We start from the raw sequence: 25741 nt of genomic DNA, 5'->3' as shown, positions 1-25741 counted from the left end.
TTTAAGCATTATTTAGTTTTATGATACATAAATATTTTATGTTGTTTTTATGTATTATTTGGGTATGAAGAATTTGTCCAAAAGAATCAAAGTAATACTTTCAAACTTAGAATGGTAAGCAGGGAAGAATTTAATTGTTTTTTTATTTTGGAAAAAAAAACTAGCTCTGGAAACTAATCAAAAAGGTGCTCACTGAATAACAAGTGAAGACATAAAATATAATGTTGCAATATCAAAAATATCAAAAGATACAAATATGCCAGTCTAGTCTATGTTAACTATGTTTTGTAAAAAAAATAAATAAATAACTGCAAGCACACTTTTCAGGGTCTTAATGTAACGTAAACCCACTACGCGCACGCCTTTTTCACTTTGCGTACAATCTGATTGGTTGCTGTGAGGCGTGTGCGTACGTTACGCACGCAGCGTCATACCATAGCCGACCATGGCGGAATGTGGTCGAGTTGTCAGGAGCACAAGTAGTCACACCATGGATAAAAGCATTATTCTTCCACCGGATGAAATATTCCGCAACCTGGAGAACGCAAAGCGCTTCGCTATAGACATAGGTAACCGGACATTTTGGAGACATTCTGGAGACATAAAGAACTTTTGCAGGGATGTTGCTAATCCTCACATTTGTAGGGCAACGCTGCTGCAACACATGACTTTTAGATGAAAGTAAACAAAACAAGTAGATTTTCAGCTTCTTGAAAGACGCTTTAATGTTTATTTGTCTCGGTATACGTGATTTCTCTGGAGAAGAAGGTGTTGGAGGGCTTTTTAGATGATGCTTTTTTGCGAAACGGATGTTAATCCACCACAACTTGGCGAACTGTTACTAGTTTGGTCAGTTTCACGTTAGCGCCAGCTTTTGCTGTTTTACTGCTTTTGTTTTTATTTTAACAGGTGGATCTCTGACTAAGCTTGCTTACTACTCAACCGTTCAACACAAAGTGGCCAAAGTACGATCCTTCGACCACAGCACAAAGGTACAGCTGTAAATAAGTCAACTCATTTCTGTTTGGGGCCCCTGGGTTGTTTCATGTTCTCAATATTTATCTCCCTTTCTCTGATCGCAGGAAGCAGCCAGTGACAAGCTGTATGAGATAGCAGTTCAGGAAGAGGTCACAGCTCGCCTGCACTTCATCAAGTTTGAAAACGCCTACATCGAGACGTGCTTGGATTTTATTAAAGACCACCTGGTCAACACCGAGACCAAAGTCATTAAAGCCACAGGTGGAGGGGCGCACAAGTTTAAAGAGCTGATAGAAAGGAAACTGGGACTCAAGTGAGTATACGAACATGCCTTGAAGTGTGGGTAGATTTTCACACCACATACATGACGCCAAGATCATACGTGAAGGTTAGACGTAATGACAGCTAATGTATTTTAAAAGCTGAAAGTCTGGATTCATTTATTTTTGTCTTTAATATAAATTGAAACCTGTGAAAAGTTGCGACTCCAAATGACCAAATATTTTACTTTTTTTTTCACACATTGCCACGAAACATTTAATAATTGGTCTTCAGTGAATTTTCTGCCTTTTTCAGTCGTTTGAATAGATTTCAGTTAATTGACATTAACCGCCTCCAACATTCGAACACTTTGTGGTCTGAACATTTTACATCAACTGACTAAAATATTTCTTTCATTTTTATTCAACATTTAATTAACACTAGTTGGGGTTTTTTTAACTACTGATTAACTATTCATAGACCCATGAAATCAACTGCTGAACAGAAAAGTGCAACCCAATTTAAGTACCAATATTAAATGCACTTTGAATGATACAGTCGAGCTGGGTCTGTACATCTTGGTGTAACAATTCTGCTGTCCTTGTTGTGCTGGTGGCAGGCTTGGCAATTTCCTTAACTTTTTCCTTTAGTTGTTGTCCCTCTTTTCCATTTAAACGTGTTTCTGCCACAGCTTCCATGGACTCTTCTCTCATTTCCCAGTCAGAGAAAGTGCTTTTTGTGTTTTCCTTGGGATTATGATTATTGATTAATTAATATTTATCAATAATTATAATTGAAAACCATAACTTGACAAAATTAATTTCTTAACCAAAAATCCTTATTTATGAATCGAAGCCAGAGATGTCCTCTGGTGTTGTAATTGTAGCCTAAAGCCCTTGATAATTATAACCATTAAATACAAAGTAATAATTGATAACTAATACTAGGTCACTGTTTAATCAACCGTTTCTGCCAAACCTTGGAACTTTAACCTTATTTTGACTGACAAATCACTCTTACACAAAATAAACACAAACGCCTTCTCTTTATCCACGTGAATATTTATTAAATCACAGCCCTGATACAATCTGCTCTCCGATTCAATAAACTTCACCTAATCAAACATGCAAAGTTCTACACAAAAGGGGGTAAAATATCTAACAAAACGAATAAAACAAAACAGCAGTGGGTGTGTATGGGATCAAACCAGCAGTTATGGCAAACAAATGATAATTTGACGCTGAGTGGAGTTTGGGGAGCGGCCCGCCAGAGAGTGTATCTTAGTTACTGTAAGCCATAAAACATCCCCCACAGCTGGAGGGTCCGAGCACACAAAGGGTTGTAAAGCTTTTGGCGGCAACTAATGAAACCAGTAAAGTTGAAGACAAAGAAAATGGTGAATTTCACCATGATGTTATTATAACAGTCCAGTTTAACAGCGCACCTGCGCATGCTCTCAGGTATTACAACAACACAGCAAAACACACAGCTGGGGAGCACAGCGGCTTTCAGATGTTCACAGAAAATCAAAGTTTCAATAAAAGGTTGCTTGCACATACAGTTTAGAACACATTAGACTATAAGTGTCGATTCTAAATCGCACTAAAACCTCCTCTACCCTGCCCACGCTATTCCTAATATAGAAATAAAAAATAAAAGGGTGGATTTTACTTGTTGAAGTGTTCTCTGAGCAGAGGGAGAGAGGAAGGGGGAGTTGCTGCGCATCCGTAGTTAACTCCAAGAAGAGCGGTCAATCTTCGTCCTCTGGCCTCCTTGGCAAAAGCCAAAAATAAGATCTGACCGTCAGCAGTCGACTGGAGCAAAAACAAGGGTGGCAATCCGTCTCCTTGAAACTCCGTGGTTTTTTGGTTACCTGTTAAACCCAAGTCTTCAATCGATAAAGGGGAAAACTTACATGACTTCTTATTCCTGTAAGCTTAATTCGCTTAGTTTTCTCGTTGGCCAACGAGGAGAATGAATGAAAATCCACGTGGGTCTTCTTCTCCAGAATGCTGCTTCAGATGCCGGTAACCGTGTGTAGGTCCCAAACTGAAAAGCAAGGGTGGGGAGTCTCATAGTCCGTTATATAGTTACTGTGACATCGGAACTGGGATACCCCCGTCTTATCATCCGTGGTGCCCGCTGTTGATAAGTCCAAATGTTTCAGAACATTTAAGGCAGACTGGTCTTACACCCTATGAAAGTTAAAGTAAAGCATATGCTTCTGTCCACTCATCTTTAAATGTGCGATTTTCATAGTCCACTTTATGTAGTTTTGACAAAGCCATCTTCCTTTACTCACCAAGTCATTGTACGGTGAGCAACCATAAGCTCCCAAACTAGTAACTTAATAGTAATGTTATTATCGCCACAGTGCACTACACTGATTGTTGGAGTCGGGGCTTCAGCCGCCATTGCTCCAGCTGTCAGTGGAAACACAACTGGTACCGTAGCGAGGAGAGCAAAGCTGAGTGGAGCTAAATTGAAATTAAAATCATTTCCAGTTTTTTTTGATGGAGTTCTGACCTAGTGTGTGCTAATTACGAGTTGCTCCTGATCAAATCAGTAGATTTGTGGAAAATACATCCTTAAAAGCATAAACGTTTAGACTCGTTGATTCAAAATAATCTGCTCATCTTCAAGTAAATAAATCATGGTTTTGTCAAATTGAATCTTTAGCAATAAACCCTGACCATATTGTTAACAAGAATGGAAAAAAAATAGACATTGGATATTATTTGGCATATGTTTATTTTATGGTATCAATGACTATTTTAGACACTCCAACTCACCAGTGTCTAAAATACCAAATAAAAAGCTCATTCTGACAAGATGGATAAGCTAGTAGTGCAAATAGAGTGAAATCATCAAGTGATTGGAGAACAAATGGCATCTGCAGACTTGCTGATAGTAATACTACTACAAATAAGCATTCTTAGTCAGTGATTTGTTGGTCTAAATCTGTGCAACGCTGAACTGTAAAGTCTACATGTACAAAGTAAAAGAGAAACTAATTCCAAGCACATTTCAGAAGACAACATTGTAATGAACAACAGTCCTCACAGTAACTGATGCAGACCAGGTAATATGTGCTTCTGCTGTGGAATGGGTCTTTTGTTTTTCTTTTTAAGGAAATGGGGTTTGAGAGTTTCTGAAGGGTTTTCTACTCTTCAGCATTTCCTGTTATGAAAGGTTGATACTTGCTGACTAACAAAGCAAATGAAATAGAAAAGCCTGACTGTTCTGGAAACAGCTTATACAGAAGTTTCAGTTTCCTCAAAGAGTTTGTAGGATGCCAGGTCAAAAAAGTGGAACTGGTTTAAACATTCAGATGATATTTGTTGTTGTAATCTGCCTGTATAACCCTAAAGTAAAACTGCTTATCATTTGAAATGTTTGTCATTTTAGCAGCATTGTAAAAACAAATCTGTAGATTTATGGTGATAATTAACAGAGCAATGAGATAATACATCTTAGTTTCACTTTATCACCTGTACAGGTGAAATTCACACACGGCTATTCTGTTTCTGTGTTTTATCGTGGCAGAGTGGACAAAGAGGATGAAATGACCTGTCTCATCAAGGGTTGTAATTTTGTGCTGAAGAACATCCCCCATGAAGCTTTTGTGTATGCCAAACATGCTGACTCAGAGTTCCGCTTTCAGACCACTAATCCTGACATCTTCCCCTACCTGCTTGTAAACATCGGCTCAGGGGTCTCCATAGTTAAGGTAATCATAGAGAATCAAAGTTTTGTCTTTTTGTCTTACTTGTTTAATTGCTGGCCCCTATCAACGACATTGAGATATATATCTATATATATTTTTTCTCATTTTTATAATAATTTGTTTGGGTTTATTTTTGAAAACACAACTGAGATTCTTTCTAATTCACTGATATTTACAGAAGCTATACATTGATTGGCTGTTTCACATGTTTCTGTGTAAACACAAATATAAGCCTTGAAATGATTGGAAGTTTAGTAGATATTGTATTGCAAGATGTCGCTTACAGTTTTATGTTAAAGAAAGTCTAACTTTCGTTATAAAACTTTGTAAAACATAATTTATGAGGTAATTTAATTTGCAGCATACTCTGCCTTTGGCCTTACTTTTATTGTTGTTTTTGAACAATTTGTAATCCAAAGTGTTAATAGAATAGTACAAATAATGACTTATTTTATGAGGTCAAGATATTTACCTCTGATAATAAAGCGACATGCAAACATTTTTTCACCTTTTAAACTTTTTCCCATTCCCTTCCAACCATTAACGTCAGTAGATTTTATTTACTTGACCAACACTAAGTAGTGCAGAATTGTGAAGTGGGAGAAATGATAAATGTTGTTCAGGGTTTTTACAAATAAAAAGCTGAAAAGTGTGGCATTCATTTGTATTCAGCCCTCTAAGTTAATAATTTGCAGAACCACCTTTTGCTGCAGTTAAAGGTGCAAGTCTTTGTTTGTATGTCTTCCAGCTTTGGACATCGAGAGACTGGAGGTTTGCCAGTTTTTTTAAATTGCTTACACATATTCAGACTGGTTGGGAAGAGTCTGTGAACATTGATTTTTAGTGCTTCTCATTTATATTTTGGTCTTGACCTTGCCTGGTCCTGTTACATTAGTACGGTTTGATCTCATCCATTTCGCTGTAGCCTTGGCTGTATTTTTAGGGTTGTGGTGCTGCTGCAAGGTGAATTGATTTAGCTTTATCCATCTTCCAAGCCTCCCTGTCCCTCCTGGAAAAAGAATAAAAATATTTTCTAACAGCATGATACTGCTGCCACCATGTTTACCTATAGGGATGGTGTTTTCAAGGTGTTTTGCAGTGTTGTTTTTTGTTGTTTGTTATTTTTTTTACGCATAGTATGCTGCATGAAGCTCAAAAAGTTCAATGTTGGTCCCATCAGACCAGCCCACGTTTTCCACGTTTCCTCTGTACCCCGATATGACTTGACTTTAAACAGACTTATGGCTTCCTTTCTTCTAGCCATTCCTCCATTAAGCCCACATTCATGGACTAGTTGTCCAGTTGATATATTCCACCACTTAAACTGTGGATTCCTACACCTCATCCAGAGTAACATAGGTGTCTCAATAGCTTCTGTGATTAATGCTGTCCTTGCCCAGTGTGTGGATGTCCATGATTTGGTAGGTTTGGAGTTGTTCCATACTCTACGTTTTCCCATGACGGATTAAATTGTGCTCCATGAGATGTTCAAAGCTTGGGATATTGTTTAGTAATCTACCTACGCTGTAACAACTTTGCAACTTGCTGCTGTGTCCCATGGTCTTCATGATGCTCTTTATGCTCTCATCTTTAATGTTAAAGAACAGTTTTATCTATACTGAGATTGAATTACACTCAAATTTCTTTATTAATTAGATGATTTCTGAAGGCAGTTGGCTGCACTGGATTTTATTTAGGGGTATACAACTAAAGGAAGAGGAACAGAAATGTGCTTCACAAAAACAACAAAAAATAAACAACTATATGTAATTTTCCCCTAATTTTAAAATTAGACAATACTTTGTGTTCTTTCACAATAACCCCCCCCCCCCCCAAAAAAAAAAAAAAAACACGTTTCAAAGGTTATGAATACTCTTCCATCCATGACTCTCCATGTGACTTTGTGGACTGTTTGATTCTATATTTGTAAAGACCATCTGCCTGAGAGTAAAATTCAATGTTCCTTATGTCCTCTTTTATGGACTTTTCAGATTTTCTCAACCAGGTTCTGTTACAAAAATTATAAAAACATGAGATTATTTTGTTATGCAAACTGTAGATTAGGTCTTTATTACAAATGAAAACTTAAATCTACAGGGAAAAATTGAATCTGCAACATGTATTGAATTTATTATGGATGGGTAAATGCTAACCTGTCAGCTGCTGTCCTGGGAAAACAATATTTCCTAAAGCTTTTTAATCAGGGGTTGATACTTTCATAGTATGAAGAAATGATTTTCTCCCGGCAGCATACAGCAAGAAACGGCAATTCAGTTTAAAAGGAAAAGTTATAAACAGTATGCACAGTATTAAATATACAAAAACAAACAGTAAAATTAGGGAATGAAATTTGAAAATTAAGACTTGAAAATAGTAGTGATGTTAAAAAAACTAAATAGTGGCACAAATTTATTGGTTTAAAGTTCAGTGGTGTCCTGTGATCCATATGTTGTTATTCAGTTATACATTATAAACAAACCAGTGTGTTCACATCTTGTTGTAAAGCAGTATATTGTGGATGATTTATCTCGGTTGTTAAGAAGCAGTAGACAAATTACTCTGGCACAAAATAAAATCAGACTAGGACATGTTGTAGTTGGTAAAACCCTGTCAGACAGTGGACATGTACAGCTTCCATCCTAAATAAATAATACTGCTGTCCAAATGTTTCCCTGTTTCTGCTGAAGCCCTGTAAATACTGTATCTTGAGCATCTGAACTAAATAGAGAAAACTTTGACATAAAGCCCCCGAATTGGCAGATTTTTCATTATTTTTTGGGGTTTCAAGATTTTTTATTGTTTCCTTTCATCAATGTTTTGTTTTATTACAATGTAATTAGTTTTTTGATTGACTATTGGAAATAAAGAACTTTCCTAGTTTTTAATAGCACTGCAGCTTTCACTTGGAGCTGCTTCTATCCAATATAACTATTTCTACATCACAACTATCACAACTGTGTGCTTATTGCGCTGAAATGAATTTATATAAAGATATGCGTTGATAGTGTGAAGACTCCCACAGAATCGGGCATACTTTTACTATCTTGTGGTCAATATAAAGTCAAGTTTTGAAGAGTGTGTGAGGGAAGAGATTAGAAAATACGCTTTTATGATAAGCCATTGAGAGAATATGAGGACGAAAACTACATGGGAGGAAATCACTCTTCAGATTAGGTCTTCCTCGTCTTCTGATGACGTGTTAGGATTATGATTATTGATTAATTAATATTCATCAAGAATTATAATTAAAAATCATAATTTGAGAAAATCAATTTCTTAACCAAAAATCCTCATTTATGAATCGAAACCGGAGATGTCTTCTAGTGTTGTAATTGTGGCTCCACGCCTTTTGATAATTACAACCGTTAAATACTCAGTAATAATTAATAACTATTACTAGATGTCACTGTTTAATCAACCGTTTCTGCCGAAACGTGGGGAACTTTAACCTTATTTTGACTGACAAATCAATCTTGCACAAAATAAACACAAACGACTTGTCTTTATCTACGTGAATATTTATTAAATCAACAGCCTGATACAATCCGCTATTCCGATTCAATAATCTTCACCTAATCAAACATGCAAAGTTCTACACAGAAGGGTAAAAAAAATATCTAACTAAACAAAATAAAACAAAACAGCAGTGGGTGTGTATGGAATCAAACCAGCAATTATGGCAAAGGTGATAATATGACAAAGGAATATGGTGTTGAACGGAGTTTTGGGAAGCGGCCCGCCAGAAAGTGTAGCTTAGTTGCATTGAGCCATAAAACTTCCCCCACCGCTGGGGATGTTCGAGAACACAAAGGGTTGTAAAGCTTTTGGTGGCAACTAATAAAACCCTAAGTTGAAGACAAAGAAAATGGTTGATTTTCACCATAAGGTTATTATACAGTTCAGTTTTAAATGTGCCCTGAGCTTGCTCTCAGGTGTTACAACAATACGGCAAAACACACACAGCTGGGTAGCACAGCGACTTCCAGATATCCAACACAGCACATCAAAGTTTCAATAAAAGGTTGCATGCACATACAATCCAGAACACATTAGACTATAAGTGGCGATTCTACATCGCACTAAAACCTCCTCTACCCTGCCCACGCTATTCCTAATAAAGAAATAAAAATAAAAGGTGGATTTTACTTCTTGTTGTTTCCTCTGAGCAGAGGGAGAGAGGGGGGTGACGAGTTCCACCCGTCCGCGGATACTCAGCAAAGCTGTCTGTTTTCTTCCTTGGTGGCCTCCGTGGCAGAAAGGTAGAAAAATTATGACGGACCGTCACTAGTCAACTGGTACAAAAACAAGGAGGAAGAATTGCGTCTCCTTGAAAACTCCGTGTTTTTTTTTTGGTTACGTGTTAAACTCACGTCTTCGATCGGTAAAGTTGAAAACTTACAAGCCTTCTTATTCCTGTAAGCTTAATTCGCTTAGTTTTCTCGTTGGCCAATGAAGGAGAATGGATGAAATCCACTTGGGACCTCTTCTCCAGAATGCTGCTTCAGTTGCGTGGTAACCGCGTTTTGGTCCCAAGCTGAAAGCATGGTGGACCGTCTCATACTCTGTTATATAGTTGACGGTGGCCTCAGGGCTGCGACACCCCCGTCCTATCAGCCGTGGTGCCCGCTGGGATTCGTAGGAACAGACTATCCTGCGGTACAAAATGGCCGATGACGTTGGAAAGGCATAGTGGCGTCCAGCAACGTGCAAATGTTCCAATCTTCAGCAAACAAGTGGTCCAACATTCCCCCTATGTTCAAAGGGTGAGATGAATCGCAATCTTTGAAGCTACTGGGACCATTCTGTTTTTAGCTGAAGTGATCCGTGGCGAAGCAAAACAACAGGAAACTGTCTCTGTGTTCCTGTTGGCAGGAACGGAGGTTCACCATTCAGTTCGTTCCTCAAAAGCCTATGATTGGGCAGGATAGAGGTTAGCCTGGGCAGGGCTAAACTCTGACTAACTCATACCTTTCTATGTTGTTCAATGAGAAAATACAAAAACAGTACATTCATATTATCATTACATTCTTTTGGTCATCAGCTTGCTATGAACCGTGGGGGAATGAATGTGAGGGAATCAATCCTGGCCTGTAAACGCTTAACCTGCCTGTATGCGGTGTGTTATCTTTAACAAAACCAACGTTTACACCGGTTAAGGGTTAAACCATTAGCTCTTCCAAATGATGATGGGGTTTAATATAACTCCTGTCTTTAAACTATCTAGACACGAAAAGAGAGCAAAAAGAATAATTGAATTGCAGTACCTAGGCTATAAGCCAGGTGTGTTTGTGGAGGTTGCAAGGTGTCTGCTGTGGTGGACTTAGAATTTTCTCTACTATGTTCAGCAGAACTAGGCCAGTAGGTATTTGTGCCTTGGTGGGCAGTCTACAGATGAACCGACGTCTTTTAATAAGATTTTGCATGAAATCTCTGGCAATGTGTGTGTCCATTACATCATTCTTAATCACTTTTGTGAAGTCTGCTGTGCATGCAGAGTGTTATGGAAAATTATCGTGCCAACTTACTGTTTAATACTGTGTCCTAGAAGGTAGTTATATTTTTAACTGTTTCTGTTGAAGAAAGTTGTTAGTGATTAGTGCATGTTAGTGTGAGTTCATGAAACATGCACCTGTTTAACCTAGTCCTACGCACTCGTCTCTCCTTTCCTGGACATGGAGACAAGCTCTGTTCTTGGGGAGGAGACTTCGATGTAGAACTTCATCTGGTTCAGGAAAAGAGCAGCAGCTGGGATGATGGTGTCAATCTTTTCTGACATGCATCCGACCCACTTAATGAAGCTGCATGTCACAGTTAGGAGGAATTTGTTACCTCCTGCTAATTTTGGAGCTGGTTCGACCCAGTTGGTCTGAAGGTGGAACCAAAGTAATGTAACCCCCCTTCGCTGAAGCGGAGGTTGACTGATTGGCTGGGATGGCTGAAACTGGCAGCCAGTTAAGCATCCTTGGATGTAGACCTGAGTGTCGTGAGACGTTGGAGCCCAGTACGCCATCTGTTGGAGGGTGTGGATGATTTCTTTTATTTTCAGAGTTACAAAGGGTTCTGGTTCTGTGAGCGGCGCCCTCTACAGGGAGGGTGTTTTATAGCTCCTATGGCCTCCTACAGGAGAGTAATGGGCGTAGGTTAATGTGACCCCCCTTTGGTCTGTCTGAACAATGTTCAAAGCATGGGAGAGCTGTTTGATGCCAATCTGCACACTGGAGGTGCACACTCTGGCTATCTTAAGGAGAGGACGGAGCTGCTAAAGGGAGTGTGTGGCTGTGTTGTGCCTCAGTTAAGAGGGGATCTTTTTGGTGCAAGTGGTCATACAGCTCTCTACTGGTTGATGAATTTTCCAGCCAGAATGCTAGAAGCATTTCTGGTATGAACATGGTTTCCAGGTGTACACCTTCCAACACTTTGGGGTTGTAAGTTTTCACACCTGGGTTCTTTAAAGAGCAAAGAAATGATGCATGACTGCATCTGGGAGGAGTTTTCTGGGTTGCTGGGTGCAGCTGTGTCCCAGAGGTGCCCATGACCGGCTCTGACGAGGGCCTGAGAGGCTCTTTGGGCTCCTCTAAGCTGGTGACCTGGTTGGTCACAACGGATTGTTCGCTGCTTGCACCCAGTGGGTTTGGCACCTCCACCTTGACCCAGAGTTGGTCCTGGTGGCAGACAATGAGTGGGGCCAGCCTGTCCAGCAGGTCCTGGCCACCAAGGAAGAGCTCTTTGTTTAATGTGCACATATAGATGGGGTGCACCAGAGTCATGTCTTCGAGTGTGATGTCCAGCTCCACCCAACTAATGATGCATGATCGGTTTTGGGTGCGGCTGATGATGCTTACATCACAAGCTTCGGCCTGAGATGGTTCATTGAGGGAGAGCATGGCTCTACTCACCTCCTCAAACATGATTGAGCACATCAGGCTGATCTCTGATCCCTTTTTAAAATAGAAACTCAGTTGGAAACGTCCTCCTATCATGATCAGACAGTATAGACAACATGTACGTCTATTTTGGTTCAGTGAGAACCTTGGAAAGATGGTTTGTGGTGTTTCTCCTGGAGATTTCCCAAGGGGTACTTGGAGTTTCCCAGGTTTGTCTCCCGATCTGATCAGGTAGACTCCGATGGCTGTGCAGACTGGGTCCACGCCTAGTCGTGCTGGCGGGGGTTTTGGGTCCGGTTTCACCAAATAGTCAGCTGCCTCTGATGGTGAGGTTGGGCACATACTTGGGGCACTGCTTCTGTCAGAAACTTGGGGAAGGCATCCTCCATCATTCTTCCACCCTTTACCATCAGGCTTACCTTTGGGCCTCACGGAAGTGGTCCGGCAACTTTGACTGTGGTTGGTGCTCAGTACCACCCCCCCCGGTCCAGCTGACATACGTTGTTCCCTTAAATTGTTCTCAACATGGGTTTTGTTTGAAGGCATTTCTCTGCCTTTTAACACAAGACTGTCTTCCTCTGTGTGCACCTGTAAAACTCTAGCCTCACCTTCTGATCCATTAGTAGGGCTTGCACCTGTTTCCCACGCCATCTGGGCGTATTTACGGATCTCTTGCATGGTAAGGGTTTTTGTTTTACTGTACATAGTAACGTCGTATCGCACACTTTCATGAAGGTTGTGGAGGAACAGAGATTTAAAAGCATGTTCCTCCTCTATGCTAGGAGCATTACGTCCTTGGAAGTAAGCAGCCCTCAGGCTCTGGTCATACTCTCTGTGTGCTTCGCTTTTATTTTGCTGGATTGCGAAAGCACCAAGTGTAGCGGAGGCCCGGTCCGTGTAGACAGAATATTTTTCCCTTAAAGCTTCGCAGAGGGTTGAATAATAATAAGGGTCTCGGACTCTAGAGGGAAGGCACCGTTCAACTTCCCTAAGATAATCATCAATGTTTGATTCCTCATTATTAGGGTCAAAACGTTCTATGCCTTGGGCAAGAGACTCAAGTTGGCGTGAGCACGATCCACTCTCAGGGATTGGTGCTGGCCCATCTGAGTCATCATCTGAAGGTTCACTCCTGCTGAATCCCTCGTGCGTCAGGGCATTACGCTTTATCCTTGGGGAAGGCACTGGAGGCTGCTCATGGTACAACGGATGGCCCTGTGCTCCATGGAATCAGGTTATGGGCAGCGGTTAAGGGCGGTATGAACCACCTGAGTCCCTGAGACGGCTCTCCTGTCGCCTTGGCGGAGGTGAGGCATTGTACAGCAGGGTACTGCAAGTCAGGTGTGAAGGCTGCTCGCCCCTACAACTTGAACCATTTACTCCTATTGAGTCCACCGCCAGGTATTGTTCATGGCTGTCTTCTACATTGGGGTGGGACACCGCATTACTGAATCTAATCTGCCTACTCATACCTGTTCTGGACTCTGGTTGTGTGGGGAAAACTACAAGCTTGGGAAGGAAATCTCTGGAGAGCAGCTTCTACGTTTTCCAGCTCTGAGTGGCAGGTTCTCTCAGGGTTTTGCACGTGTGACTCAACTTCAGAGGTTTCAACCTGTGAGACAGGATTTATCTCCACCCCCCAGTTCTCTGGGGATGGGGGTGTGTCGTGGCTACGCTCAGCTACCTCCAACCTTCTGGCTCTCAACTTCTCTTCCACTTCTAACAGTTCACACCTAGTTGCCTTTGCTGTCTGCAAAGTATTATTCAGCATAGACTGCAGATTGACACACTGGTCTCTTTCCAAAAGTACACTTCGCTGATAAAAAAGAGTGAGCTGTCCTAACACATCAGCCACCTGTCTGTCTTATAGTGGGTTCTTAATGACTTGGAGCAACTCCTGAATCCTGGCTTCACATTGCTCATTGCCATAATCATTGAGACTTTTACGTTCCTCTGGGGATAACAGAATCAATGACCCAATCGCCTCTTGTGCCTGCATTCCTATGGGTTTCCTGCAACATACCCACATCTCCAGCTGCAGTCTGGGATATTTCCTCCATCTTTGGCTAAAATGCAGACGCCATGGCAGAAGGTGTATGAAGTGTAGGAATCTGTCTTGACAAGTATAGGAAATTGGTACGCTCGACTATGAAATCTCAAACGTCCGCGGTGAGTGTGTACAGAGTCCACGCTGCTCACAGATCACAGCCTTGAAAAAACATCTACTTCACCTAATATATGTTCCAGTTCTTGTCACCAATCAATATTTAATTAATCCCCATGATTTAATAGTTTTAAATGACATTAACAAATAAAAATATATTATTATAATTAAAAGTTTTGTTTCCTCCCTGAGATTTCAGGTGCTTAAAACTACACGGAAATCTGAAATGTCGCTCATATTCGTATATTGAACCCTTTATCCCATTTTTTTTTAAATGTTTTGCAGGTTGAATCAGAAGACAAATTTGAGCGTATAGGTGGAAGCTCGATAGGCGGAGGGACATTCTGGGGCCTTGGAGCATTGCTCACTAAAACAAAGGTACCTCTTCTTTTGTTACAAATTTAATTCATTAATTGTGCTGCCATCCCATAGTTTCCTTGAGCCTTCTAAACTACATTTCTTTTTCTCTTTTGCAGAGATTTGATGAGTTACTACAGCTGGCCTCTAAAGGGCAGCATTCAAGTGTCGATATGCTCGTCAAAGACATTTATGGAGGATCTTACGGATATTTGGGTTTGACTGGAGATCTTATTGCAAGTAGTTTTGGAAAGTCTGCAACAGCTGACAAAGGTGATGCACAGACAAATGGATTTCATGTTGAGTTATGTTTTGAGCAAAGGTCGTTTCCCTGATTACTGCAAGAATGTTTTGTCTGGGATATGCAGCTTATTGATATTACAAAGCCATATACTTTGCAAACTGGTGTAAATCCTAATTAACACCGGCTGGAGATAGCTTTGACTAGAAAGAGCAGTTAATGTTTTTGTGTAGTAGCCATTTAAAAAATGTTAATATAAAAATGTTTTTGTGAAAAGCTAGACTTTGGTTTCTGTTTGGTTTCCACCATCCATGGATATTAGATTTCAGTACATGGCCAACCAAACTCAATTTTAACCACCATTAGGGAAAGTAAGTAGCTACATCCTTGTCAAACACATTGATGTCTACTGCTGTTACAATACACCAAATCATGTAATGTAAATACATTATTTTATTTTATTTTATTAAGGGAGGATTTATTGAGGCAGAAAAAAAAAGGTTTGCCCAGTGCTGACATTGCAGATGTTAGGAAATGAAGGCGTGTCTCTGCTTCACAGAACAGAGTAAGGGAGTGAAGCCTGACTCATTGCTACTGTTGAGCAACTGCTGGTGTAGTTTATTCATCTTTTAGTCTGAAAAACCCAAAATAATTCTACATACAAACCTCTTTTAAAAGTCTTTGTTAACTTTATCACATTTTTATCACATTTTGGCTACAATGACAAACTTGATGAATTTAGTTTTTTTGCTGGGGTTTATGTTAAAAAGTTAAGCAATTGAGATTGATTACATTACATTATTATCATTTAACAGGGGGTGGGAGGGTTGCTTATTCAGATATGGGCAAGTTGGTTTGGATAGCCTGAGGTTGTCTTTGTCTAATTTTACAATTTGTTTGATCTAAAACATTTACCTCTGACCAAATAAAAAATAATCTTTAAAGATGCTGCTTTTTCCCCAGTATTGTAATTAATCAACACAGAGTAATACATAATTGTATAGTGGAAAGGAAATTATACATGGTTTTAAATGTGTTTCCTGAATAACATTTAGGAAACACATTTATGCGCACCACAAATGTGGTATCCATTTGTGTTCAGCCCACTTTAGTCTGATACCCCTAAATAAAATCCGAAGTCAACTAGTTTGTGAATACAGTCGACCTGTGGTTAGTTTAATCTCAGTATAAATACAGCTTTTCCTTGAAGGCCTCAGCGATTTGTTAGCGAACAACAACAAACAATCAGCATCATGAAGATGAAGGAACACATCAAACAGATCAGGGATAAAGTTGTGGAGAAGTTTAAAACAGGGTTGGGTTATTCAACAATATCTCAAGCTTTGAACATCTCATGGAGCACACTGCATCAAAACCTTGTGGTTGTAACACAACAACGTGAAAACATTCAAGGGATTTTCAATATGATGAAGACTTGTTGAAGACTGTTATTCTCATATAAATTTGCTTTTGAATTTCAGAGTTCTCGAAAGAAGACATGGCCAAGAGTTTACTCCATATGATCAGCAACGACATCGGACAGCTAGCCTGTCTGTACGCCAAACTCCACAACCTGTCCCGAGTATACTTCGGAGGCTTCTTTATCAGAGGGCACCCTGTCACCATGCACACAATAACTTACAGCATCAATTTCTTTACCAAGGTAAGCCCTTACCGTCTGCATAAAGAAGTCTGTATATATTGGTTTCCTTTTTTCACTTATATGATAAAGAACTTCTGTCATTTGCTTTGCTCTGTGTCGCTTATACAATATGTTGGCCCTTCATTCTGTTGTTTCAGGGTGAAGTTCAGGCTTTGTTTCTGAGACATGAAGGCTATCTTGGAGCCATTGGAGCTTTCCTCAAAGGAGCAGAGGAAGACAGTAAGGATAAATTAATCTGGTTTATATTCTTTTAGGGCGTGACACAAAAAAAAAAGCTAACAGGATCTCTGTACAGGATCGTGGGGCTGCAGGTAATGAGCAAAACTGCACTGAATCCTGCTACTTTGTAGCTTGCTTAGTTTAGCCAACATAAGTAGCAATACACAATGTAGAAAATAATAAAATAACATGTTTTTACAAGTCCTGCTAGTGCTGCTGCAAGCAGTCTTAAATTCCAGTTTAAATGAATGCATCAAAATCTGAGGAGAGAAGGCCTCACCACTGAAACGGCTGAATACTAATGTTTTCAACCGTTTTTGTTGTGTCAGATTAAAAAGAAATGTAACATGATGCATAATTATGTTATTACAATGTTACAGACATGATTATGTCTGAAATACAGTGACAATATACATGTCATTATAAAATTAAGCATAGCAAATGTCATTCTACCAGAAAATAGTTTTAAGTTCGTTTCTCCTCTTTAGATCCAAACCAGTACAGTTGGGGTGAAAATTATGCAGGAAGCTCAGGTCTGATGAGTGTCTCTCCTGACATGAATCCAATGCAGCGTGCTCGCAGTGGAACAGTAAGTTCTGTGATATTTGGACCTGATGCTGGCCTATATAGCACACAAAGGCATCTGATTTATCATGGCCTGTTTTCTTTCTGCAGAAGGTTCATTCTTATTTGTTTTAATATTATTTTGACAATTTTTTAAATTCTTTATTTAAAATCAAAATCATCGTAATCATACAAAGCCATGTTTGTCGTCTGACGATGATTCATTTCCTTTCCACACGTTCTTCTGTCCACCTAACTCTCCTTCAGTTTCCTGTAAGTATCTCCACTTGTTTCGCGTGTGTTCCTTCCTTTAATGACACACCGCCTCTGCTCACAGCACCTTGTTGCACATCTCGAAACTGAAACCTGAAGCCATGACAAAACCCTTGTTTGCTCTGTTGGACCTAAGGCAACTTAGCTCTTAATTACCTGCTTCTGACTTGCTTCTAACCAAATTATTCACTTATTAAATTATTTAAAATGACTTCTGTTTGTTGTTTTCAGTGGTCAATAAATGTGTGTACTGTGCATTTTATCTCCTGATGTGATGCTTCGAATCTGTAGGCTTCTGTAGAAATTAGAAACTTGTTCTTCGCTGCCCCCAGGAGTGGTTCTGCATTAATTTATTGGCAATAAGCAGCACTAGATAATTCAATCACAGATGATATACTAGATCATTTGTTTTTCTTGCTGTCCAAGAAATCTTGTATACAGAACCTTGCAAAAGTATTCATACGTCTTGAACCTTTTCACATTTTGCCACTTTATAACCCCAAACTTCAATGTGTTTTATTGAGATTTTACGTGATAGAGCAACACAAAGTAATAATTGTGGAGTGGAGCTCAGTGTGTGGCTTGCATTTGTATTTAGCCCCCAAATTTTAAAGCAGAGTTGAGCTTGGAAAAAATATCCTAAGCTTTGAACATCTCACAGAGCACTGTTCTGTCAATCATCTGAAAATATAAGGAGTACTGCACTACTGTAAACCCACAGACTTGGCATTTTCCTTAGCCTGACTGGCCTGCAAGGAGAGCATTAATAATTAAAGAGGCTCAGAGATCCACGGCTCAGGTGGGAGAATCTGTCCACAGGATGACTGTTGTTAACCCCACAAATCTGGCCTTTTAATAAATAAATAAAAACAATCTATTGTTGACAGAAAGTCAGACAAAGTCCCATTTGCAGTTTACCACAAGTCATACAGGGGATGCAGTAAAGATGGAAGAAAGTGTGACTGAACTGAAAACACCATCCCCACTGTGAAAGATAGTGGCAGCAGTATTAATACTGTTTTTTAAGCAGGGGCAGGGCAGCTGATCAGAGTTGACTAAGCTGAATGGAGCTAATTACAGGCCAATCCAGAAAAAAATATCTAAGCATATTAGCAAAGCATATTCTTCAAAAGGAGAAAAAGTATATTTTTTGCTGCCTCTTTGAAATTGTGCTGTACTCTTTGTCAGTCAAGTAAAATTCCAATCGTTATTGGTATGTAACAAAATGTGAAAATGTTCTCTTGAATATTTTTGCAAGGCACATGGTCGTGTTCAGACGAGGTCATGTTCTGTTGTAGGAGCTGTTGTCCAATAACAAATTATTGTCTTGTTGGTGGCTTTTAGGTTTAAATCCTGCTGTAACTTTCTGTCCTGCATCTTTACTTGTTGTTCCCAACTTTATTTGTGTCAAATTTGAGTAAAGTTACAAAAATAAGTAAAAGCTGCTAGTGTTGCAAAGACAGCAAGAAGTACTAGGAAGTTGTTTCTAAAAGAGCTGTAAATGGTATCTAAACTTTTTAGTTTTTTTATGAACAGAACTTGTCCAAACACTGTTCATTTCTGTCACTCTGTTGTTTCCAGTTTGACATGTTGGAGATGGATCGTCTGGAGCGGCAGCTGGTGAATCTGCCTCTACTCCAAGATCCTTCTTCTTACATCCCTGACACAGTTGACCTCATAGAGGACGCTCAGGCCCGGGAATATTGGCTATACTGCTTTGAAGAAGCCTTAGATGGGGTAAGGAGACTAATGTTAATTCAGACAAAGTTGTAAACTGTTACTGTAAATAAAGTACTTGTAAAATCAAATAAATAAAAAATACACGAGGAACTGTCGCAGTCATAATCACATCTTATCTGCTAAAGATGCCCAGCTAGATTTTTTTTATTTGCTGCATCTTTTCTGAGGCACTGGAGTCTAATTAAACATTTTGCATTTACAGTTCAGGTAAAAAAGTGCAACTTTTTTAATTTTAGGGTCATACTTTTCAGAACAAAAGTCGGTTGGTTTGTGTTTGGGGAAAAAACTAATTACTCCCCTGCTATTTTCATAGGTTTGAAGAGAGCAAGCAGCAACCATGTTTTACCAAACAAAAGCATTGATTAACTGTTCATAAAAGTGTCCATGTGTTTAAAAGCGGGAGTTTGGGCTTTTTTCAGTCCTAGAGCAGGTCTTGTGTGATAACACAATGTCAAGAAGGAAAGACCTCAGAAACTCAGACACAGAAATTTTGTATTTTTGTTTGCATCACAACATTTAACCCAGCCACCCATCCTGACGTTGGCATTTAAATACACTAAAGAAATCAGCCAAGTGGAAATATACAATTAAATGAAGCGATAACTGGCACTTCGTATGTGTTCACAGTAACAAGAAAAAGAGAGGAGTCATTGATCATTAACTGATTTTAGGCGTGAATGCAGCAAACATGCTGCAGCATGTCTGTATATCTTCCCAGGAATTCAAGTTCAGCAAATTTACCCCAAGGCCAAACTCCAATGATCAAATAAGTTGTCAGTAGATCAAGAACAACATGTCAGACTCTACAGACCTCAGTGCATGTGTTAAAGGGTAACGTTCATAACAGGGATTATAGAAAAAGACTGAACATAAACGAGTTGTTTAGGTGAGACCAAAGCAGTGACGTTTGACCGTTTTGCACGCTACCAAACTAACCACAATAACACAAACACTGCATGCCAACTGTTAAGCATGGTGGTGGAGGGATGATGATGTGACAACAGTTTTCCAAATAAGGCAGGTTGTGAGCAGGGCTGACGGCTGCTCTTCTGTCTTGGAGCAGGTGGTAAAGAGAGCTGTAGCGAGCCAGCCGGACATCCCGGAAGCAGCCGAGCGAGCCGAGAAGTTTCGCCAGAAGTACAGACACAAGCTTCAAACCCTCCGCCATCAGCCATTGTAAGGATTCTTGTTTGTCGTGTCAGCTTTGGTTTAACCCAGATGCTGCTTTTTTATCCAACTAAAAGCCCTATCTTCATTGTCTGCATTAGCTTCATGTCTTTATACTTGCTGGGACCTGCCTGTATGCCTCCTCATTTCAAAGGAAATGTTAATGCTGATTCTATTTACTGTTACAGTTTTAGGAGTAGGGTGTGTAAGTAAATGTGTGTTATTTGTGATCCAGTTCTTTTATATGTAATATCTGGGTATATGATTGGGGGAAAAAATCTTAGATATCAAACTCTGAGTTTGTCGCGAACAATATCAATTTGTGAGAAAAATTGCTCCCATCCCAGCGCTGTTGTCTTCTTATGTTTTTCTTTGGCTAATTTAGAGTGCTTCTCTTCTCACCTAGTGCTTATGGATCCCTCACTGTCAGAAGTCTGTTAGACACGAGGGAACACTGTTTAAACGAGTTCAACTTTCCTGATCCCTACTCTAAGGTCTGAGTGAAATCTGTCAAATCTGTTGTTCTCCTTGTTATGTTTGTGCTCTACACTAGTTTGGCCCTCAGTGGTCCATCCTGTCACTCATTTTGTCTCCCATAGTCTCACAGTGACACAAACGATTTCCATATGTTAAAATTAAACAGAACACTGTTGTGACTTACTAAGGCCGCTGTTCGTTTTAGTTTGCGCCATTTGTGATATCATGTTTTATTCTGTTTCAGATTAAAGAGAGGGAGAACGACATCGCTCTCAAGTACTACCAGAAAGCAGTGAAGTCCTTGGAGGAGCTGACCTGGGAGGACAGACAGTTTGCACTGGTTAGGGGCGTCTTGGCTGGAAATGTTTTTGACTGGGGAGCCAAGGCCGTATCAGAGTGCGTAGGCCTCTAAAACCTGTACAGATACTGACACTGTTGCTCTTTTTAATCCATTCATTTCATGCAACAGATTTGTGGGATCTGGAGACATTTAGCACAACGATTTTGAAAAGAGGAGTTCATTCTGACAGATTTTTGTTTCGCTACTGAAAGATTGAGGATCACATACATAACTGCACCAGCTGAGGGATCACAGATTACATGATCTGTCAAAGCGACTAAACTGAATACATTGAACTATGCTGAAAACGCTGGGGTTTAAAAATTGTAAAATAAGTTATTCAGTAGGTGAATATCTCATATCAGATTAAATGACTTTTCAGTGTTAAAATATATCCGTCTTAACAGGCAACATTATTTGGACGGGATTACATAAACATAAATCTACGCAGTTATTTAAAAATAAATGCTTATTCTTTTACAGCTAAACCCAGTCGAAAGAACAGGCAAAATTATCTGTTACCATTTTATAAATGGCTAAAACATTTTTGATTTAAGAGATTTAAGAAGTTGGGTTGGGAATCAGTTCACACTACCTGACTGCATCCAGATGCTACTCAAGAAATGGAAACGTTTGATTGACTGTGACCGAGATTGGGTTGGGTCAGTTCCCCTCACACGCTTGCAGCATTCATTCTTTGCGTCCTCTCACAGTAACCGATTTTTGTCCTAGCAAAATTATGTTTACAAATTGTGCAGAAAATCGTGTAGCTTCAATCTATTCTGTCGTTGTGAACCTCCAAGTATTTTGAAATATGGATTGAACCTAGAGAATTAGTGTTACTCTATGACCATGAAGGAAACAACAATTGGTGTTGCAATCGACACTGTTAAGACTCAGAACACTGTTTTAGTCGTGATCTTTTTTATTTTGTTAGGAACTTTGCATTTTTTTCATTGGCACACTGTGACCCACTAGAAGAACACCATTGCTCATATTAAACTTGTTTTGTTCCTTCTTTGTCTCCCTGCAGGGTCCTGGAATCTAACCCTGAGTTTGGATTTGAAGAAGCTAAACGGCGGTTAGAAGGTATCCAAATGTTTCTTTTTAACGGTGTCTGCTCAGCAGAGACAAAGTAAGCAAAATGTTACCAGAGCCACAGTTGCACCGTTCATGTCTGAATCGAAAAGATATTTAACATGCATAAAATTTGTCCTTGAGCTTGCATTTCTCTGTTCAGTGTGAATGCAGTCTGTGTGATAGTTTCTTCTCTGGAGTAGACATTACTTGGTGTGCTTCTAAGTTGAACAAGCAGAAGGGAAAAATACATCACTTAGTGTTCGGTTTGCTACAGCACCTCTCAAAATTATGAACACCTCTTTAACTTTTTAACCTTTTGTCACTAAACAACCACAAACATATGTGCATGAAGTGTCTCCTACAATCTTGCCAGATTTGTGTCGTGCAGTCGTCCTATCGATAGATCCTTCTATATGATCTGTGAATCTCTGCAGCTCCTCCAGAGTGAACCTATTGTCCGCTTCTCTAAATATCGTTCCCCCAGCCTGGCCTGTTGGTGCAGCTTTACAGCCATGTCTCTGTATTAAGCCTCTCAACTTTACCTCTCACCTCTTTGGCGTGTTACTTGATTTTCACGATGCTGTTTGTTCTCTAACAAACCTTGGAGGTCTTCAAAGAACATCAGCGTTTAAACTGAGATTAAATTGCACTCAGGTGGACTGTTTACTAATTATGTGACTTCTGAAAGTAACTGGTTGAAGTGGTTGAAAAAAAAACATGGTCAATCACAAAAAAATCCCATTAAAATATACTTTATTGTTGACAAAATGTAAACAGGTTCAAGTGGTACTAATAATGCAAAGTATGAATTTGTTTAGCGTTTCCTACCTCACACAAATATCCAAACTAAGGCCTTCTAACCTACGTAAACCTAAAATAAAAGACTATATTTATCTGATGCAACGAGCTTTCAAAATAATTCTTGTATCCTTCTAAATTTGTGTTTTTTATCCACTACCTTTGTCATTTAGATCAGACTATTATGTTTCTTTTATTGAATAAACTGCAGGGAGAAATGCCTAATCAAAAATGTTTTTGTGCTCTGACTTTTATTCTGATTTTCTCCTCAGAGCGGCCATGGCTCATTGATTCTTTTGATCAGTGGCTTGAGAGATTAAAGGTTAGACTTTTTTTACTGCCTACTAGTTATAATAAACTTCATTTGAACTTCCCCTCCTGGAAACCCAGCAAATGTTACCACACTCCTGCTTGACAAATGTTGCTTTTGTGTTTCGTGCCCTAATAATTAGTGCTTTAATGCAGTTCATCCTGGTTCTCTGTTGCAGGGTCCTCCACATAGGTGTGCCTTGTTTTTTGTAGATAATAGTGGAGTGGACATCATTTTAGGGGTGATGCCCTTTGTTAGAGAGCTTCTGTCTCGAGGAACAGAGGTGAGGAACTGTAGATGTAATGACAGAAATGTTACATTTTTTTTTTAAAACATGTCTTAAAACTTGAATGTGTTTGGTAATAATACAGATTGTGTTAGCCAGCAATTCCGGTCCAGCTTTAAATGACGTAACAAACAGTGAACTCCAGATTCTGACAGAAAGAATCGCAGCTATGGATCCTGTGATTGAGTAAGTTTGATTTCAGGATTTAACCCGTCTAAATTTCACAGCAGTAATTATTCTCCGCTTAATTGTATAGAAAATTAAATGTATTCCGTTTTAGGGTTTTTAAATGTGTTTATTCAAAACACTGCTAAAAAACAATGAGTTATGGTTTGGTTGTTGCTGTGTAGGTCTGCCCTGAGGGAGGACAGTCTGACATTAATCCAGAGTGGTTCCAGTTCTCCCTGTTTGGACCTGAGGTGGGTGGTTGGTATTTATGCTGCCCAAATTCAGGTCAATCATAAAAATAGAAATGCAAAATGTGTTTCGCTGTGGTTGTTCAGCCGCCTGGACAAGGTGCTGGCGATGGTGGTGAGGGAGCGGCAGACCGACCTGGTGATCATTGAGGGAATGGGCCGGGCTATCCACACCAACTACTATGCCATGCTCAGCTGCGAGAGTCTCAAGATGGCTGTCATCAAGAACTCATGGTTGGCAGACCGACTGGGAGGAAAGCTCTTCAGCGTGGTCTTTAAGTACGAGGTTCCGGCTGGAAAACCCCATTAGGACGCTGCAGCTTTGACATCATAAAGGAAGAAGTCTCAAACAAAAACAGTAGTTGATCAACTAGAACAGCTTGAGTGGAGCTCTGAATGTAATGACTGGGATTGTAAATTGTAATTGGGTGAATGTATGACTGTTTTTATGGGTGATAACTTATAGAAGAATTTTACATTGTTTTTCTTTTTTCCACATTACTGATTTTACTATATAATAAACTCCAAGGGCCATTTTTTCCCCATGTTTCTGCCTAGCTACGTGTTCGGTCATCAATGACGTTGGATCTCATTCATCACCTGACAAGTGAACACTGCCTGTGTTTAGAAAACTGTCGCAGAAGTAAAAAATTCATTCTGAAACTTCTGTTTTAAAAACGTAGAAGCCTCTGGTTGTGTGAATTGCTATGGAAAGTTGCAGGTGGATCATTAACATTGCTTATACATATAGCACACTTAACTGATACCAATTAGTGTATTTGACGTGCCTTAAGCTTGACGGTATACAAGCATCTTTTACCCGGGCTGCTTTTTCATTGCAAGCTCATCTGCTTTGTTCCACCTCACCTTTGTTGCACATAAAAAAAAAAAATCACTATTTCACGACTGCCGGCAAATAAATAGAAGTTTGAGTTTTGTCTCTGTCACTAGCAGTATAGTAAGGGAAGAAGTTTGATCAGAGGCTGGGAAACAGCACTTTATCACAGTATTTAAAAGTGTGAGTAGATTTTCCTCCACTGGGTGGCAGTATTCTACTGTGTAGATTTTATTTAACTTGATCAAATCCTTCCCACGCTGCTTGGTGTCAGAATTAACACTACATAATTCAGGTCAAACGTCCTGTGAGCATTACAATGGTGAGATAAGGCCAATTATTTACAGCAGGTCACTGGCATGCTCAAATGCACACTGTATTCCATTCTTCAGAAAAAAATAAACAGTGTTTTAAGCAATAATACAGCAGCACTTGGTCGATATTGTCATATTAAAGTTAGTCTTTGCACAACTTCATTTAAAAATATCTGATTGAGGGTGTAAATAGATTAGAAAAGCCTTGGTGTTGAAATATCTCCACGAAACCGCTCCTGGACATTTGGAGTCATGTTTCGATGCGTTACTTTTGTACATATGTGATATACAAGTGCGTGTGTGTAAATATATCCATATTATATAAAATTCAACTGCATCTTTTCACTTAGCCACACAAAGCACAGATTTTGTGTATTATTCTTCTGACAATCTGTTTTAAATAAATTGTGAAAACCTTTATTTTTGCAGGTTTTTTTTTTTTCCATGTTCCTGTGTGTCTATTTGTGGATTTGTCTGGGGAGTTTTCTGCTGTGCAGAGAAATGGGAAGAGCTGCCCCCTTATTAAAAAGCGAACGTGCCCCTGGCAGAATCAAAGCTCGACACCGTGGTATGGGATGCTTGGCGCCTGCTGCGGAGCTCTGAGCTGATACTGCATGAGCGGGCTCAGCAGGGGGTCCTCCTTCTTC

General features: G+C 39.6%; 1 protein-coding gene across 2 annotated transcripts; it reads left to right on the top strand.

Moving 5' to 3' along the window:
• Positions 1 to 408: 408 nt before the first annotated feature.
• Positions 409 to 25514, top strand: pank4 (pantothenate kinase 4 (inactive)). Of its 2 annotated transcripts, XM_047348725.1 has the most exons (20): positions 409 to 569; positions 910 to 992; positions 1083 to 1291; positions 4786 to 4969; positions 14300 to 14392; positions 14491 to 14644; positions 16094 to 16275; positions 16413 to 16494; positions 16983 to 17083; positions 17326 to 17331; positions 18913 to 19068; positions 20135 to 20247; positions 20645 to 20732; positions 20960 to 21111; positions 22089 to 22144; positions 23206 to 23255; positions 23422 to 23526; positions 23615 to 23715; positions 23880 to 23948; positions 24033 to 25514. In XM_047348725.1, exons 1-20 carry the CDS (start codon positions 446 to 448, stop codon positions 24253 to 24255), a joined length of 2331 nt encoding a protein of 776 aa, XP_047204681.1. In that variant the 5' UTR covers positions 409 to 445; the 3' UTR covers positions 24256 to 25514. The 2 variants fall into 2 exon arrangements, with proteins under 2 accessions (XP_047204681.1, XP_047204682.1); XM_047348726.1 differs by lacking the exon at positions 17326 to 17331.
• Positions 25515 to 25741: the final 227 nt, after the last annotated feature.

The sequence above is a fragment of the Girardinichthys multiradiatus genome, chromosome 20, assembly GCF_021462225.1.
Source record: "Girardinichthys multiradiatus isolate DD_20200921_A chromosome 20, DD_fGirMul_XY1, whole genome shotgun sequence".
NCBI classification, from domain to species: Eukaryota; Metazoa; Chordata; class Actinopteri; order Cyprinodontiformes; family Goodeidae; genus Girardinichthys; species Girardinichthys multiradiatus.
This window is presented reverse-complemented; position numbering and strand designations above follow the sequence as displayed.